At 38.5% G+C, this 18,840-nt stretch overlaps 1 protein-coding gene across 1 annotated transcript; it reads right to left on the reverse strand.

Moving 5' to 3' along the window:
* Positions 1–5,757: 5,757 nt before the first annotated feature.
* Positions 5,758–13,453, reverse strand: LOC121369451 (arrestin domain-containing protein 3-like). Its single transcript, XM_041494550.1, has 2 exons — positions 13,290–13,453; positions 5,758–7,257 (listed from the first exon to the last, which is right to left on the reverse strand). Exon 2 carries the CDS (start codon positions 6,975–6,977, stop codon positions 5,961–5,963), a length of 1,017 nt encoding a protein of 338 aa, XP_041350484.1. The 5' UTR covers positions 6,978–7,257; positions 13,290–13,453; the 3' UTR covers positions 5,758–5,960.
* Between the last annotated feature and the right edge of the window lie 5,387 nt (positions 13,454–18,840).

Genomic DNA, 18,840 nt, shown 5'->3' on the forward strand with positions numbered 1-18,840 from the left:
TCTGCTATCCTGGTTGTGGGATGGTGCATATAAAATATCCCTTGCTACTAATGGAAAAATGTAGCGGGTTTTCTCTCTAAGACTATACGTCATAAATTATCAAATGTTTGATATCCAATAGCCGGTGATTAATAATTGAATGTGCTCTAGTGGTGTCGTTAAACAAAACAAACTTTAACTTTTGACATATTGATTGTTTTGGGTCTTCCTGAACTTAATCCAAGTTGAATTTGAAGTGTCAGCTTTTGCCCTGTTTTGTCCAACAGTTAATATTGTAGGAATCTAAAGAAAGAAAGAAAGAAAGAAAGAAATGTTTTATTTAACGACGCACTCAACACATTTTATTTACGGTTATATGGCGTCAGACATATGGTTAAGGACCACACAGATTTTGAGAGGAAACTCGCTGTCGCCACTACATGGGCTACTCTTTCCGATTAGCAGCAAAGAATCTTTTATTTGCGCTTCCCACAGGCAGGATAGCACAAACCATGGCCTTTGTTGAACCAGTTATGGATCACTGGTCGGTGCAAGTGGTTTACATCTACCCATTGAGCCTTGCGGAGCACTCACTCACGGTTTGGAGTCGGTATCTGGATTAAAAATCCCATGCCTCGACTGGGATCCGAACCCAGTACCTACCAGCCTGTAGACCGATGGCCTAACCACTACGCCACCGAGGCCGGTCTCTAGGAATGTTCATTCATTCATTCAACTTATTTTCGTGCTTATATCCAATTAAGGTTCAAGCACGCTGTCCTGGGCACACACCTCAGCTATCTGGGCTGTCTGTCCAGGACAGTGGGTTAGTTGTTAGTTGTTAGTGAGAGAGAAGATGGTGTAGTGGCCTTACACCTACCTACTGAGCCCTTAAGAATTCGCTCTGGGTTGGAGCCGGTACCGGGCTGCGAACCCTGTACCTACCAGCCTGTAGTCCGATGGCTTAACCACGACACCACCGAGGCCCGGTTCTAGGAATGTAAATGCGTAGAAACTTTATTCATGCCGACCGGCCTCGGTGGCGTCGTGGTTAGGCCATCGGTCTTCAGGCTGGTATGTACTGGGTTCGGATCCCAGTCGAGGCATGGGATTTTTAATCCAGATACCGACTCCAAATCCTTCACCTCAATGGGTAGGTGTAAACCGCTTGCACCGACCAGTGATCAATAACTAGTTCAACAAAGGCCATGGTTTGTGCTATCCTGCTTGTGGGAAGCGCAAATAAAAGATTACTTGCTGCCTGTTGTAAAAGAATAGCCTATGTGGCGACAGCGGGTTTCCTCAAAAAAACAGTGTCAGAATGACCATATGTTTGACGTCCAATAGCCGGTGATCATTTAAAAAATCAATGTGCTCTAGTGGCGTCGTTAAACAAAACAAATTTTACGTTTATTTTATTCATGCCAGACATACAGTATCCACATTTAACATCATTGTGTTTACCATCTGTTGAGTAGTTTTTACGTTTTCCTTACTGGAGGTTGTTTTTGGACGTCCCGACCGCGAATCATCCTCGATGCTTGTTTTACCCAGTTAAACTCTGAAACCATAGCATAGCAAGATCCTTCACTGTTGAGTATTTGTCAAATATTCGTGGATTTGATTGGCAGTTATAATTACCTTTCAAATCAACAAAATATTTTATCAACGCTTAGAGCTCAATAGCGTTCATAACTGAAAAAAAAGTATAGGAACAGGCGCGTGTGTATGGTAAGAATTCAGGAGTCTCTCCCCACATACACACACCTCTTTCTCAAAGCCAATTTTCTTTCTTTTTTAAAAATACAATTTCTTGGAGAATATGATCTAAATGCTGTCAGAAACATCTTGGTAGGCCTATGCACCTTTATAATTATAAAAGCGTATTAGTATGTGATCTTGTTAACTTTGCAAATTCTGGCTCACAACGTCTGAGAACTTTGTGGAATAGCTTCCGACGCCTAAGCCGCCATTTAGAGTATGTTCATTCTTCTGGTCTGGTGCTTATAAAACTTTTAGAGTCGAGACTCGAGACTAATAGAGTCTGAGACACTAATGTCATGACAACGCCAACAAATTGTATGCGTATGACGTCATTGGAGATTGAGTCTGAACTCCAAAAGTTGTATAAGCACGGGCCCAGCTGTAGTAATCTTCGTCGTGTTTTCGATTACACAGAATTCTGTACATGTAGTTAAGTATTGCAGGTTCTTATTTACAATTTCACGGTCCGCACACATGTAGTTAAGTATTGCAGGTTCTTATTTACAATTTCACGGTCCGCACACATGTAGTTAAGTATTGCAGGTTCTTACAATTTCACGGTCCGCACACATGAAGGATGGCATTAGTATTAGGATAGCACCGATAATTTTATTATAGATTTATTTTTGGTGTGGATTTCTATATTGGTGCATTTCTGGTGACACGAGTGTTATGAAAATCAATTCTTGGAGCAAGCTTTAGCGATTTTATGTCTTCACCGTAATGGAACACCCCTGGGTTAATACCTTGTAGAAACACCCCCCGAAGAAACTGTTTTACAAACACTCAAACGATGTTATGAAATGTAAAATTTAATAGGACTGCTTAGGAAAAATGTCCTTTTGCATAGTTAGGCTATTATAAATCGGTATAAATTATGTTGTTTGAAACATAAATCATTTGAAAATATGGGTCCCGAAATGTAAACAAATAATACACAGACAAGCTCCAGTTATAAAGTTCTTTATTGAACATATGATGAACAATTCCCCACATGTGATGAACTTATCACGGTCCTTGCTGCTAATCGTAAAAGATCTCTTGCTGCTAATCGAAAAGAGTACACATTCATTTACATACACATTCGCACACATTCACACACACACACACACACACACACACACACACACACACACACACACACACACACACACACACACACACACACACACACACACAAAGCCAGAGACAGTGCTTGGTAATGTTTCAAAAATAAACCACGGTTTTCTGCTTACCATCAAAAATTAAAAATTAAAACACTTAAATAGATGTAATATATAAAACATGGGCTGTGCCAACTTAGAGATATAAGCTATTAACCATGGGCTGTGCCAATTTAAAGCAGTGTAAGCTATAACATATGGGCTGTGCAGCCGAAAATAGTTTACATTATTTTATAACTAGATTCAGAGTCTTCAATATACCAAGTACCGTGGTATTCGATTATCAGGGCCATAAAATTCTAGATTATACAACGCTAAAATCGGACCATGTGTCTTTAAATCAATCAATATTGGTTACACTGAGCCCCCATTCTATGCTTATGTATTTATCCGATTACTGTATAACTTACATACATACAGACATACATACAGACAGACATACATACAGACAGACAGATAGATAAATATATATATAGATATATATACTACTAATGTATAGTTTTATTTAACAGTTCACAAGTTCCGTATCCATTCGATGACCGTACAGTCCTTGGCTTTTGAAAAACAAAGGCGAGTGAAATATCGTACACTTCAAAACGCTTAGGCGAGTGAAAAATCGCACTCATCAAAATGCTAAGGCGAGTGAAAACCAAGCATTGTTAATTAATGAAGTAATTGGTACATATAAATGCAGAGACAATAAACCAATATTTTGTTCTTCTAATTTTATGTTGTTAAGGTTTGTTAGTGTAGTCTGACTTCTTTTCTCTTTCAGGAATGTAGTTATAATTTAATAAAACGTTTCAGGAGTTGTACCAGGGGCAGATTATGCTTAAGGTTTCCGAAACAATGTGTAAATGTTTATAATTTGTAATTATAAATTTTACGTGGACATCAATTTACATCTACGTGTTGGGGTTGCTTTTTTTTAGCAGGTGATGGGGAGGGTGTTCCGTGTAATTGAGAAACCTCAAATAATACGCCCCTGAGTACCATAGAAATATAATTATGACATGCATAGACTGATGCAGACAATTTGATTTTTTAATTAAAATATGTACTATTCAGATAATTTGATGCACACAATTATATATATATATATATATAGAGAGAGAGAGAGAGAGAGAGAGAGAGAGAGAGAGAGAGAGAGAGAGAGAGAGAGAGAGAGAGAGAGAGAGAGAGAGAGAGAGAGAGAGACGACACGTATATATATCTATATATATAGATAGATAGATAGATAGATAGATAGATAGATAGATACCTTTTCAGTGTTTGACGGTTTGATGAACGTGCAGCTAAACGTATATAGGAATGAACTTGTCTTGAATTGAATTATTATGTACGACGAACATGATTAGGATAGTTTTGATGGGAAAAACCCACTGGTTCCTAGCTAGGAGGTGGTTCATGAACGACCGAGGCATCTCAGGTGTGCACTACCGACTCATATTATATATATATATTTTTTTTTAAATAACTCGTGAACGTAGGCCTACAATTACTTTAATTGATAGTGTTGGTTGGGACATTGACATTCACGTGGCATTTTTGTTTTTAAAGTATAAAATTACACGATTGTCATTTTCGGAAGCTCACGTAAGCTTTGTAGGCTAACAGTTATGAACTAATCGAGACAATTTTACCGACTTCGCCGATTTCCGTAACGAGTTCATTTGTGTAGGCTACAGAAGCCACTATTTGTAATTCAATCATTTTTCTCTTTTTGTCATAACTATATGAACAGTAGGCTATAAATGAGTTATCCTTATCAGACGTTGTGATCTATTACCTTACAAAAGTGGATTGTTTCTAATTAATAATAAATTAAATACGCAAAAACAGTTTTGATCGGATTTGTACATCTTCGAAGATGTTTATTAAACCTGTGTTTTGTATAGCAAAGATAAGTACCAATAATATAGTAAATTCTTACATGGACGCTACACATTTTCTTTTTAATGGTATTATTAAACGGATCTTTCTATCAGCTACATAAGGTAAATAGTGGCAATCAATATACAAAATTATTTTACGTGCGCTGTTTGTTAAGTGTAACATGCGTTATTTTTCACACTCGCAAGATTGAAATTACATGCTCTGTACGAGCGCGATCGCACCCGCGCACCTTAAAAAGCAAGGTCTGACACCGTGTGCATTAAAGGAGATCGTCTATATGGTCCACATCATGGTGTAAACTTCAGAAATTACTAGTTGATGTTTGTCCTGTTGGTGGTGATTTATGTCAGTCTCGTAAACTATGTGATAAACATAACTAGATGTTGGCGATTGTCTTGACGAAATATCGTGCAAATGCTAGACACATCAGTGTAACACGTTTGTATAAACTGACGAGGGCAAAGAATGAAAAACTCGCGTCTCGTTTCTCACTTCTGTTTTCTGTATCGTATTATTTATATACCAAGAAGCTTGTTGTACCACACATATTTGTAGCATCACCTAAACCTTTGCACATACATTTTAATAAGCTCATTACTATTTATTAATTCTTATTTTCACCTCAAGAAATTGGCTGTAGTGGCTTACATTTCATGCTATCCGGTATGTTACAGACATGTTTTGACGTGTGACGAATTATTGAGGCGAGCGCTCGCGAACAATTTGTCTAGTTTTCACCCTATCCTATCACACTGATTTAACGTTAAGCCAAACCTCTGACCACCCCACCCCCACCCCCCAAAAACACAAAAATCTACAAAACAAAACAAAAACCCAACAAAACAAAAACAAACAACAAAAACACCCACCACCCCCCCAAAAAAAACCCCACCCCAATGTTTTAAACAATTAAATAATAATTTTTAAAAATACAGTTAAAAAACCCACAAAACAAACCAAAACAATATTTTAAACAATTAAATAATAATTTAAAAAAATACAATTAAAAAAACCCCTATACAATTGAAAAACCACAAAAACCCCCACCAAAACCCCCAAAGCAGAATAAAGAACAAAATCAGTCTAGCGTTAAATGAATGTGCAGGATAGTATATGATGAAAACCAGTCATGTCTGCTGTATCTGTTTACATTCTGAACTATCTGAGGTCAAATAGGTCTCCATCCACACTTTCTGTGAGACTCTGATTTCCGGCGTAAAGCGGAAACGACAACCGACTCCAAGCGTCCGACTCTGGCGCGTAGCCCACCGGGTGCCCCCCGACAGTGATGGGCGTCTCTATGATGAGGTCGTGGCCATTTTTTCCCCCGAGCACCACCCTGAACTGAAACGTGTAGTCCACGTCCATAATTTTGCAGAACTCGAGTCCGGAATCCGGGATATACGGAGGCACGGCCATCTTGACTCGGCGCCAGCGTCTTCCCTTGAGTTGCGGGACGTCAAACGTGTCGTTCCTCTTGCTGATGATCTGATTAAAGACGATCTGGCTTCCTCTGGCGTAGTAGGTGCTCGTCATGACTAGCGTGGCCTGAATCAGGGATATCTCTCTTGCGCTCCAGTTGGTCACTTCAGCGTTCACCAAGAGGTTTTCTCCAGGAATACCAGCAACCTTGTTCAGCTTAACATCGGCCTTTATGTCCCCAGCCATGCACATATTAAGAAACGTTTTGCTTTTCTTGAGCTTCGTCTCCTTGTAAAGACTCTCTGGAAGAGGAGGACGTCTCAGAACTAGGAAGGGCTCGCTGCTGATCGTAGACTGTCGCTCGTCTTCCGGTTCCACGACGACCTTCAGGAGGTAGATGACGCTTCCATAGACGCCTTGGAAGGACGACGGTATGTCGTTAGGAAGCTCATAGTCGAAGGCAAATTCGTGAGCCCCTCGGCCCAGATTGATGGTACCGCCAAAACCACTGTCCAGGAGAAGCTTCGAGCTTTCCACATAGATTTCTTTTGCAATGTATGTCTTTTTCTTCTTGGGGACTTCCCAGTTAACGGATCCTGTCCCCTGTATGTACATAGTGATGTTATGAACCCGAAGAGATCCCCGGAGATGAAGGACAGCTGTTCCGTGGATGGTTTCTCCTGGAAGGTAAAACTGCTTTTGATTCCCTTCCCCATAGTTAAAATGAATCACCAAATCTTCCACATTGGCCATGCCTAACAGATGGACGGTGTGTTGGTATTAGTAACTATCTTGTGGTTGTGATGATTAGATTAGTAATAATATTTTGAATATAATCCGGTTGGAAAAAGCGATAATTGTAATGACAACACTCTAGGTCTTCTAACAAGTTACACGGATCATAGATAAATGTTTGTAGCTTTTCACGGGGTTCTAAATGTCCTTGTGTATTTATGTTTTTAGCATCCACGTCCACTTTTGATCGTAGGAGAGGAAAATTCACGACTCTAAGATCTTCGAATATTTCAATACACTGAAAATAAAAATAAAAACACATTTTAAAATCTCCACGCTAGGCGAAACGTAACAGTTGGGCAGTGTACATTTTTATGCTTTTCACATTGTTTACGTCTTGTCAATAATATTCACAGGAATCTTATATCTATTTAGACAAAAAGAAATAATTATTAGTACTCATAACAGTCTAACAAATAGAAAGAAACAATTTATTTAACGACGCAACACATTTTAATTATGGCTATAAGGATCAGAATTTTAATTAGAGAGTAAACCTCCACGGGCTATTCGTTTCGATTATCAGCAAGGCATCAGCAATTGGTTCTAATCTTTAGTTAGATGAAAAGACCGGCCTCGTTGGCGTCGTGGCAGGCCATCGGTCTACAGGCTGGTAGGTACTGGGTTCGGATCCCAGTCGAGGCATGGAATTTTTAGTCCAGATACCGACTCCAAACCCTGAGTGAGTGCTCCGCAAGGCTCAATGGGTAGGTGTAAACCACTTGCACCGACCAGTGATCCATAACTGGTTCAACAAAGGCCATGGTTTGTGCTATCCTGCCTGTGGGAAGTGCAAATAAAAGATCCCTTGCTGCCTGTCGTAAAAGAGTAGCCTATGTGGCGACAGCGGGTTTCCTCAAAAAAAATCTGTGTGGTCCTTAACCATATGTCTGACGCCATATAACCGTAAATAAAATGTGTTGGGTGCGTCGTTAAATAAAACACTTCTTTCTTCTTCTTTTTTAGATGAAAAGAAAATGAGTTTCTGTTGTTAGATATTTTGATGAACTTTAAATATCTTTTGCCAAGATTTTGGCACACACACAAACAAAAAAGTAATTTTAAAAAAGAAAAAGGCCGTTATAAAAAATCTCATTTCATTATTTTTAGCCTTCAAAAAAGCTATTCACCAAAAGTCATTTTTAATTTCAACTTGTCGATTTGTGCGTGTGTGGTGTGTTGAGTCACGTTGCTTAAAACGCATGCAATTCAGTTACCCTGAATATAATTAAATTGTTTGACTACATAGAAATAATATTGAAATAAATGAATAGCACATTCATATAATGGAAAAAAACGAAAACGAAGAAGCTTTTTACTGACCTGCCATCAATATAGGTAATAAAGATACATTTAGGGGTTACACCCAAATATCATTTGAACGCCCAATATAGTATAATAGTGTAGTGTGACTGTGTTAATGTATGACTGGCTAGAAGGTAGGCTGGGCGCACGTGAATGGAAGTCGCGGGACAATCAAAACCTAAGTTTTGTGTTTACTTTCGCGTAAAGGTCGAAGATAACATTTGCACAGCATTGTACTGGAATAATGAAATTCTTCAGTTGGGGTTATACCATAAAGAAATTAATGAATAGATGTTTACTCGTGCCCAGCGCATAATAAACCATTCGGTATCGTATATCTGAACAAAGGAAAAGGGAAAAGAAGTTGTTTAACGACACACGTAAGGGGATTGTTCAACTGGTGATTAAAGTTAAATGTTTGTTTTGTTTTACGACACTACTAGAACGCATTGATGTATAATTTATCGGTTATTGGGTGTCAAATATTTGATAATCCTGACATGTATAGTCTTATAGAGGAAATCCGCTAAATGTTTTCATTAGTAGCATGGGGTCTTTTATATGCACCAACCCACAGACAGGATAGCACATACCATGGCCTTTGATATACCAGTCGTGCTGCACTGGCTAGAACGAGAAATGGCCCATTCGACGGGGATCGATCCTAGACCGACTGCGCATCAAGCGAACGTTTTACAACTGGGCCATGTCCCGCCCCACTTAATACATAGACATCATTGACATAGCTGGGATTTTAGAGGGGGGGGGGGCTGGACACACACACACACGCACAGTGTGATGGGGCAAACCCTCCTAACACCCTAATGCCCACCCCATCTACGCCAATTATCAAAACAGAATAACCGTAGTTTAAAATGCGCGCAGGTGTGAAACAAGCCATCATTGACGTTCCCTTAATTTTCGGCTAAGTGCATGCCCTAAAGCAGCGAGATATAATCCTACACTGGCATCTCTTATCATTGTAGTGTTCCGGCTGAAAGTTAGTTCTCTGTCACCATATTGTACATAGCTCTATATTCGCGGATAGTGATTCATAGATATAAAACCACAATCCGCTAACAAGGGCATGGGTGTTTGGGCGATTTAATTATAACCTTTTCATTGCCGCTTTGTGATATTCGGCGACAGGCACAGAATGTTTTGTGGGTTTTTTTAAATCGAAAAATATTCTTCCACTTCGGGCATATTATTTTATTTCAACGTTGCCTATCCATGGAAAGAATGATTTGCATTAACTCATTATCATAAAATGTATGCGTGATGACGCAGACATACTTTGTAATTTGGATCATAAATGTTATTACTGTTAGTGCACTGAATGTCGTGGTGTGTGCGGTCTTGTTATTAGGAATGATATACGATACCAACTCGTATTAAATGAACGGACGTAGCCCAGTGATAAAACACCCACTTATTGCGCGGTCGGTCTAAAATCGGTTCCTGTCGGTGGGCCCATTGGCCTATTCTCGTCTTAGCCAGTGCACCACGAGTGGTATATCAAAGGCCGTGGTATGAGGTATGTGCTATCCTGTCTCTGGGAGAATGAACGGAGAAATTAGTGTGGCTATTGCTGTTTTTCTCCAACGTCCTAGACCAAAAACAAGTTAAAGTTTGTTTGGTTTAACGACACAATTAAAGCATATTGATTTATTTATCATCGGCTATTGGATGTGAAACATTTGGTAATTCTGACATAATAGTTATAGTCTTAGACAGAAAACCCGATACTTTTTTTCCATTAGTAGCAAGGGATCTTTCATATACCAGTCGTGGTGCATACTATATATGTATATGTATTATGTTTGACATCTAATATAATACATGCGCTCTTGTATCGTTTAATAAATATGCCTCTCCTTTTGAATATGTCACGGACTATTGATGTGCTTTATCTCGACCGATAAAGGACATCATAATTACCATATGAATGAGATGGGGTGGGGACACACAGGCGAACAGTGATAAGAACATTAATGTGAGAAACCAGCACAACCCGTTTCTTTTGTTATGACTAGTTGGGATCGATAACTCGTGAAATGGAAAGTAAAAGAAACGTTTGTTTAACGATAGCTCAGCACATTTTAAAACTACAATTGTTTGATGTCTAACGTGTTATTAGTGTGATACGAACTCGAAAAATTCATCTCACTGCTGAATATCTCATAACATATTATGTGGACATGTAATAATAAAGGCACTTTAAAACTATTATACTAATATGTTTTTCTTGGGAGAAAACTCCCTCCTGCCCTCTGCTAGGTTTTGTTCTACACGCACACGCGCGCACACACACACACACACAGACACACACACACACGCACGCACGTGCACATACACAATACGCACACACCACATGTTGGGTAACAAATGCGGTAAATACGATCAAGAAGACTATTATTGAATTTCAAATGAGCATGTTGGCAGCCATCTTGGATTTTAAAAGAAAACAGGCCATTCATATCGGGCGCAACCATGTGCAATGTCTATGTGAGGTGCAGAGATGTACCCCGCAACGTTATGAAAGAACATGTTTTAAAACAAGAAAATGCTTTACGTAAAAGTAAGTGACAACAACAAAACAGATGTTTTCCCCGTAAATTTAGCAAAAACAACAAAAAGGATTATTTTTTCCCAAATGAGGCAAAATGAAGCTTTTAATGTTATGGAAAATGAAATCGCGTTTTCAGTAATATTGCTTGGAGATATTTAATTTCGGGTTAACCTAATAGACAGACAGACAGACAGACAGACAGACAGACATATAATTGTTCGATGTCTCACCGTATGTACATCACACATATACAAAATAAAACAAACATAAAAGTACTTAAAGGGACATTCTTGAGTTTGCTGCAATTTTTAAGATGTTATCGACCAAAAGAGACTTTTTAACGATTGTAATTGCATATCAAATATATTTTTATAAATAAAATATCAGTGGATGTATATTAAACGTGTTTCTGATCGTTCCGATATTTGTACTAGGTTAAATTTCATTTTATTTCCTAGAATATGTTTTTTTGTACGTACGAAATTATTTGAAGACGAAATCCAGTTTGGGCTTTTTACAAATATTAAAGGGACACACCCTAGTTACGGCTAGTTGTTAACCATTACGGCGTTGTTTTTCGCTATTAAACCCAATTTTTCACAAATAAAATTGCACTTTACTTACCGTTTATTATTTAGAATATAATGCATTTTTCGTATTTCTTAAAAACGGACGCACGTTTGAGAAAAAACCGTTGAGCAGACAAGGTCTAATCTATTTTTAGACGGGCTATTTCCATTTCAATGTCACAGACGTTGGTATACCACGTGACCGTTATCATTTTGGTTCGGTTTGTTTTCTCGTGCACGGTTCGCGCAATCAACATCCGATTTGTTGTTGTTCATTTGTGAGATTTTTCTTCACAGTTCGTGAACATTTTCAGTAACAATAAAGTTCAGACAAGTAAGTGTCTCAATACAAAACGTTACAAACCCTTAAAACCAATAATTTTGCTAAGTCTTACGATATCTTGGAGAGGGGATACAACCAGGACAGAACAGTTGGAACATGTCCAGGAGAGGTGAAAAGAACGCACCCCAAGTCTGTGCGCACTCTGTGAAATTTGTCGTGACGTAGGCATTGTTGTGCTTCGAGCGACATCTACCGGTGACATCAGAATACTAACTTTCAAAATTATTTCAAGCATTTGGGACATGGGGATTCCCATGGTATTTATCGATATAAAACCTGCTTTTTCACTCCATTTGATAAAAACGTGATCCAAGTGTGTTACAGGTTTGTAGATTAACCAAATTATAATTTATTTTCGCTGGATGGAACTAGGGTGTGCGGCTTTAAGACAACCAGAAACACATTGAATATATAGATACTGATATTCTAAACAGGAAAATATATTTAATATGTAAGTTTAATCGTAGAAATATTTTATTAGTCGGAAACATCTTACAATGCAACAAACTCAGGAAGGTCCCTATAGGTAGTACTATACCAAATAACTTCCGGCTGGGTCAAAGTTCGAGGTGCACCCAACTTTTGATAGAGAAGTGAACACCACAAGTCCTGTGATTGGTTATAAATGTGAGTGTGTTGGTTGTAAAAAATAATAGTTTCATCTGGGTAAAATAAATGTGCAATTTTATTTCATCTAGTACCAATGTGTCAAGTAGCCTTGTGTTTGAAACATGTATGGGGTACCTGTAAAAAAAAGTACTCGAATTTTGTGCGAAACTAGGGTAGTCATAGACGCTACCCGTTATCTCAGAAACGAGCAGCTTGACCCCCATTTTTTTCTGATTCACTTTAAGTGTAAGGGGTGGTAGTATTTATATCCGTGGCGTTTATGTCGGTTGATACGTTGCAGGTAGGAGTTTTAGCCGCATATGTTACTATTGTCGTCTATGGGATTTGATTTGGTAGTATACACCCTATAAGCCATTCCTTATTGAATTATGAGACAGTATAGTTTAAATAATCAAAGTATGTACAATTATTGTATAAGTCTCTGGTATTTCACTAAAATCAACCTCGCAGTTACACTTGGAAGTTGTAAGTGCTATAAAAATCACCTTTTGTTAAAGTGAATATGATATTTGTCCTGAATGGCAGTTTTAAATGTCACTTGAGGGCTTTCACAAACAGGTTTTACACATTGTTTGACCTGGCCATATAGTTGAGTTTTGTGGTGCGAAAGCAAGGATAGCCAGGGTTTTGAAATACGTAGTTCTAAAAGCACGAATCCTTGGGGAATTTTAGGAATTAGGTGTGCGTGAATACAACTTACTGCATCCTGCAACCCTAATTCTCCATTGCAACTTCTTAAATGTGTTTTTAGCGTAGGTTTGGTGTACAGAAATGGAACCAGTTGCTTATATTTATTATTCGTAACGATTTAGATAGTTTGAAGGAATATAGACACAACTATGTAAACTTACCTTAAATAAGTGAAATAAACTCATTCCGCCCTGTGTTATCCATCGAGTTGCGTCATTAGTAAATGAAAAATCTTTGAAACAAAATACAACGCTTGACAACACAACTCAGTATCTCCCAGCAGCAAAATACGAACCCTATTCATAAGCGCGCCAGTATTTCAATGAGAACGTCTCCTTCTTTCTGGGGCGATAGATATTTGGTTCTCGTGACTCAATAAAAAACACACTGAGTTAATGCATTTGTCCGTCTATGAACAATGATAAAACTTGTGAACGGCAATGCCTGAATAGAGAGCGGTGTGGAGGTGTAGCCGAATGGCGGAGAAAAGGGAACATATATCCGTGTTAATAGCCAGCCAACCCGACACACCCGTTTGTTGCGTACTGTTTGGGTTTCGGGGCGTGAAGAACACATATTTGTTGTAGTCGTTTCATTGTAGAAAGCTGAACAATATTAGAATATATGAATGGATGAATGGATGAATGAATGGATGAATAAATGAATGAATGAATGAATGAATAAATGAATGAATGAAAGAAAGAAAGAAAGAATTAATTAATGGATGGATGGAGGGATGGATGGGGATGGATGAATGAATAAATGAATGAAAGAAAGAAAACACGAATGGATGAGTGAATGGATGAATAAATGAATGAAAGATGAATGGATGAATGAATGATTAAATGAATGAATGGCACATGTTTGATGAATGAATGAACAAATGAATGAAAGAATAAATAAATGAATTAATGAATGACACCTTTGTGATGCATAATATCAGGGTGCTGTACGTGTTTAAACAGCACTCTGTTACCTTGTTATATTATGCTCTACTGTTTGATGAACTGATCGGTCGTCGCGTGTTATTCTAGAAGCCTGGGAACTGGATGATTCTCAATGTGGAAACGTTCGCCTCAGGTCTAATGTGTCGTAGGATCGATGTTTGCCATCGTCCACTGGGTGGGGCAGGTGTGTCTCTGTGTGTGTGTGTGTGTGTGCGTGTTGTGTGTATGAGTGTGTGTCTGTGTGTGCGCGTGTGTGCGCGTGTGTGTGCGTGTGTGTGTGTGTGTCTTATGTGTGTGTGCCTGTGTCTGTGTGTATGTGTGTGTCTGTGTGTCTGTGTCTGTGTGTGTATGTGTGCGCGTGTGTGTGTCTGTGTGTGTATGTGTGCGTATGTGTCTGTGTGTATGTTTATGTACGTGTGTGTATGTGTGTGTGTGAGTGTGCGTGCGTGCGTGCGTGCGTGTGTGTGTCTGTATGTGTCTGCGTGTGTGTGTATCTGTGTGTGTGTGTGCGTTTGTGTACGTGTGTGTATGTGTCTGTGTGTATGTTTGTGTACGTGTGTGTATGTGTGAGTGTGCGTGCGTGCGTGTGTGTCTATGTCTGTGTGTGTGTGTGTGTCTCTGTGTCTGTGTGTGTCTGCGTGTGTGTACGTGTGTGTATGTGTGTGTGCGTTTGAGTGAGTGTATGTATATGTGTGTGTTTATGTGCGCGCGCGCGCGCGCGCGCGTGTGTGTGTGTGTGTGTGTGGAGGGGGTATCTTGCTTGCACCACAGTTAGATTGTTCTCAAAAGTAAGCGATGTATTGCTATCTAACTACAGTCAGATTGTTCTCAATAGTAAGCGATGTATTGCTATCTAACTACAGTCAGATTGTTCTCAAAAGTAAGCGATGTATTGCTATCTAACTACAGTCAGATTGTTCTCAAAAGTAAGCGATGTATTGCTATCTAACTCCATAATGAATAACACAACACTGATTAAAACAAATATTATGCTAGCTTGTATTGGTTTAAATGAGTTTTAGAATTATTCATTATAGAGTTAAATCTAAATGCATCGGTTTTCTTTTGACACAAACGGACTATAGTGCTTCTTGGTTAGTATATGAATGGCCGTGGTATGTGCTATTGTATTTGGTGGACAGTAGCTTATACAGCACACTTATAAAAGAATATCTTCTTACGGTAGTGGGCGTCTTTTCTGTATTTTAATTTATCCATGAAAGTTCAGAATTCATTTCCAGCACGAAACATCAAACAAGGAAGATTGAGTTATATAAAATACATAGTAAGGCTGGTTTTCCTTATGCGCAGCTTTTGGCGTGGCGTGGCGTGGCGTGGCGTGGCGTGGCGTGGCGTGGCGTGGTGCAGCTACCGCGGCTCACATGGAAACACTGCTGTCGATAACTACAGAACTGAGTTTTTGACTTCACAAAGGCTGTATCCTAACCGGAGGCAACCATAACGACAGTCTCCATTTTAAAATTGTTATCGACCGTTGAAGCCGCCAAGTAAAACTTATCTGATTGGTTAATATATTTTTGTCGCGCGAGAAAAAATAGAAACAATTTCCATCGATATTGTATTGCTCGCTCGACTAAAGCTGTTGAAATCATTGGTTTGTAAAATTATCGCTCGTGTCGTTTGCGGCGCCCGCGTCCGGTTAAGGTTAGTGGTATAACAATACATCGAACTATCGATATGTTGCGATAGTCAGTGCCTCGATAGCAATGCATCGATAGTTAATTCAACAACGATAACTACGCAATTGTTTGTTCAACTATCGATAGTTTCGATAGTATGCATAGTAAAATATGGTCTACGACCAACGCATGATTTCACTAGCTAGTGCCTTTATTACAGATAACTAGGTACAAACACAGACATACATACTAACACAAACATACGTACATACGCACGTACACTCACACAGATAAACACACACACGTACATATAATGACATACATACATACATACATACATACATACATACATACATATATGTACATATAATGTCATACATACATACATACATATACATACATACATACATACATACATACATATTGGAAGACTGAGGTAAATAGTTTTGTGAAATATCTATTCATATTACTGTTATCACGCGTTTTAAGTATTCACAATAGTACTATCACTATTGCAATACTATCACAATTGTATTTTAAGTATTACAATACTATTGCAATAGTAAAACTGACCGCAATAGTCACCCCTAGTTAGGGTACAGCTTGAGGATGTAACTTTAAGATAGAACTAAACTGCGTACAAGGAAACTGACCCTAAATGTGCAGTCCGATCCCGTCCTGTAGCTTGAGATGTTCTGTTATACAAACCAGTCGTTATTTATATACATTCCACCTCCACCAGTGACTACCACTACACAACTGTCTCCGACGGGGTTGCACATGTAGCTGGCACCATATTTCAACCCGAAAAGGGCCCTGTCATCGTGGACTTGGTATTTTTTTCATGTCTTTGCCGTATTTTCTCTAAATATATTGAAAATGTTTAGTTGTAGCAGGGTGGAGTTCAGGCAGACAAAACAAACAAAATGCTTTCGTCATGACATTGTTGTCGACGCTTCGTGTAAAACTTAATGTTCATATTGGGACCCTGCCGAACTGTCGCTGAAGTTAAACCTTATAGTCCAAGAGCCGGGGTGATTTATCTGCACGAAATGACCACGTGTTTGATTGGTATTTTTGGATAGATCATACTAAGACGCATTCAGAAAAGTGAGTCTTGCGTTGCACAGCTGCTGGATAAGGTCGGAGGTTTAGGTCAAAGGTCAAATAAGCGCAAATGTATGAATTTTACTTAAATGTTTTATTTCTTCTATAGTTGTCAGTAAACGTTGTCACGGGGATCCTATAATACCCGTAACTGAATGAAACACGATTGTCCCAAATATCTCTCCTAACTGTATATCTATTAGATCTCTCTGCAACAGGTATATATTATTATAGCACGTTTAGTTCACTAGAAAACACAACAAAAACACAATACACTTTGGAATCTGTATTAACCTACGCTGACAAATGTACTGCCGCAGTAGTTAATTAACAACAACAAATAATAACAACCCAGAACTGATCACTTAATTAGTTAATCTCTAGGTGTCTAGTTTACACAATATGCTAATCACTTCACCGTGACACAACACCCACACGTGTGATAACTGAGAAACGCTGCCAAGAGAACTTAATTAATAAAGAAATTACAACTCTATTCCTAACTGGTTAATTTTTAATTAACCCTTACTACTCATTCAGTAACGTGTGATAATTGAGAAACGCTGCCAGGGGAACTTAATTAATAAAGGAATTACAACTCTATTCCTAACTGGTTAATTTTTAATTAACCCTTACTACTCATTCAGTAACGTGTGATAATTGAGAAACGCTGCCAGGGGAACTTAATTAATAAAGGAATTACAACTCTATTCCTAACTGGTTAATTTTTAATTATCCCTAACTACTCATTCAATAACCTTGTAATACAGACTTAATACTGGTACCTATCACAATAAAGACAATAACCTACAGTTTACCTAGGTCCTCTAGGATGACTGGCTAAGCTTTATATATTTATTTAGACAGCGAGCCTACAGTTTACTGCGTCAGATGACCGGCAGCACCGTCTAAATAATATTGGTATAATACAGTATTAAAATATTTAAAGTCACATCAATCACATCAAGGTTATACACAGAGCAGAAATAAAATTATTTACCAGTCCGGACGGACAGCGATCCCCTGGAGCCTTCCTATGTTTCTCCCCGATATCTCTAAAACCCTAGCTATTTATTAAAAAACCGAATATCGCCTGGGGGTACAAGGCGGTACCTCACGTATCAAGTGAATTTCCACAGCGACCAAGACGGCATATCTTTCTCTGATCGTCAGACTTAATGACGCCTAGTCGCTCATTCACGGTTGTAAAAACCGCACACACATATTGGGATGCACGGTCGCGCGAAGGTATTACGTAACAAGGTGCCCATCTGGGCTAAGTGCATTTGGAACTGCACACGGCCCTCTAAAACAATTAATATCGCCACAGGCGAAAAGAAATTAAGAGCATGTACCGTCACAAACATTATTATTGGTATTTATTTTCATCCTGTAATGAAAATTTATTCATTGGAAATTCAAAATAACTGGAAAATGTGAAGAAAACTGCTTATATCTCCTTAACGGTTGTACACATTTTGGCACTTTTCATTTGTGCCCATGTATTTATTTAAATAAAGGGTTCTGGTTAGATTTTCTCATATCAGAATATGTATTATTGTCCATTGATTTTTTTTTTAATCTCTGACCTTGGTTATAGAGTCTAAGACCAAAGATTAAGGTCAGGTCAAAGGTCAAAAGAAGGGCATTAATTTGGGAAAATCACTTTTTTAAAGATTTCTTTTGACCATACATAAAACTTGATGTATTGGTCTTAAACACCATATTTCTGTTGGTAAATGATATTTTGTTGGACAGTATGTTCCTTCAAAATGTAATTGTCAAATGTAATTTCTCACACGAAAATGCATATGTCTGCATTGATCATCACAGAAGGAAATCTTCAATATCAACTTTCAACTATCAGCAGTATATGTTAGATCCCCCAGTTAACATCAAAGCAATTGAGAGATTGAATCAAATTTGGATGCTATTGTGCTTCCTACGCAAGGACACACCAATGTGGCGAGGCTGGAATTCCCTTGTGCATACAGATAAACTACCACAGCAGGTTATTG

The sequence above is a fragment of the Gigantopelta aegis genome, chromosome 3, assembly GCF_016097555.1.
Source record: "Gigantopelta aegis isolate Gae_Host chromosome 3, Gae_host_genome, whole genome shotgun sequence".
In the NCBI taxonomy this organism is placed as follows: domain Eukaryota; kingdom Metazoa; phylum Mollusca; class Gastropoda; order Neomphalida; family Peltospiridae; genus Gigantopelta; species Gigantopelta aegis.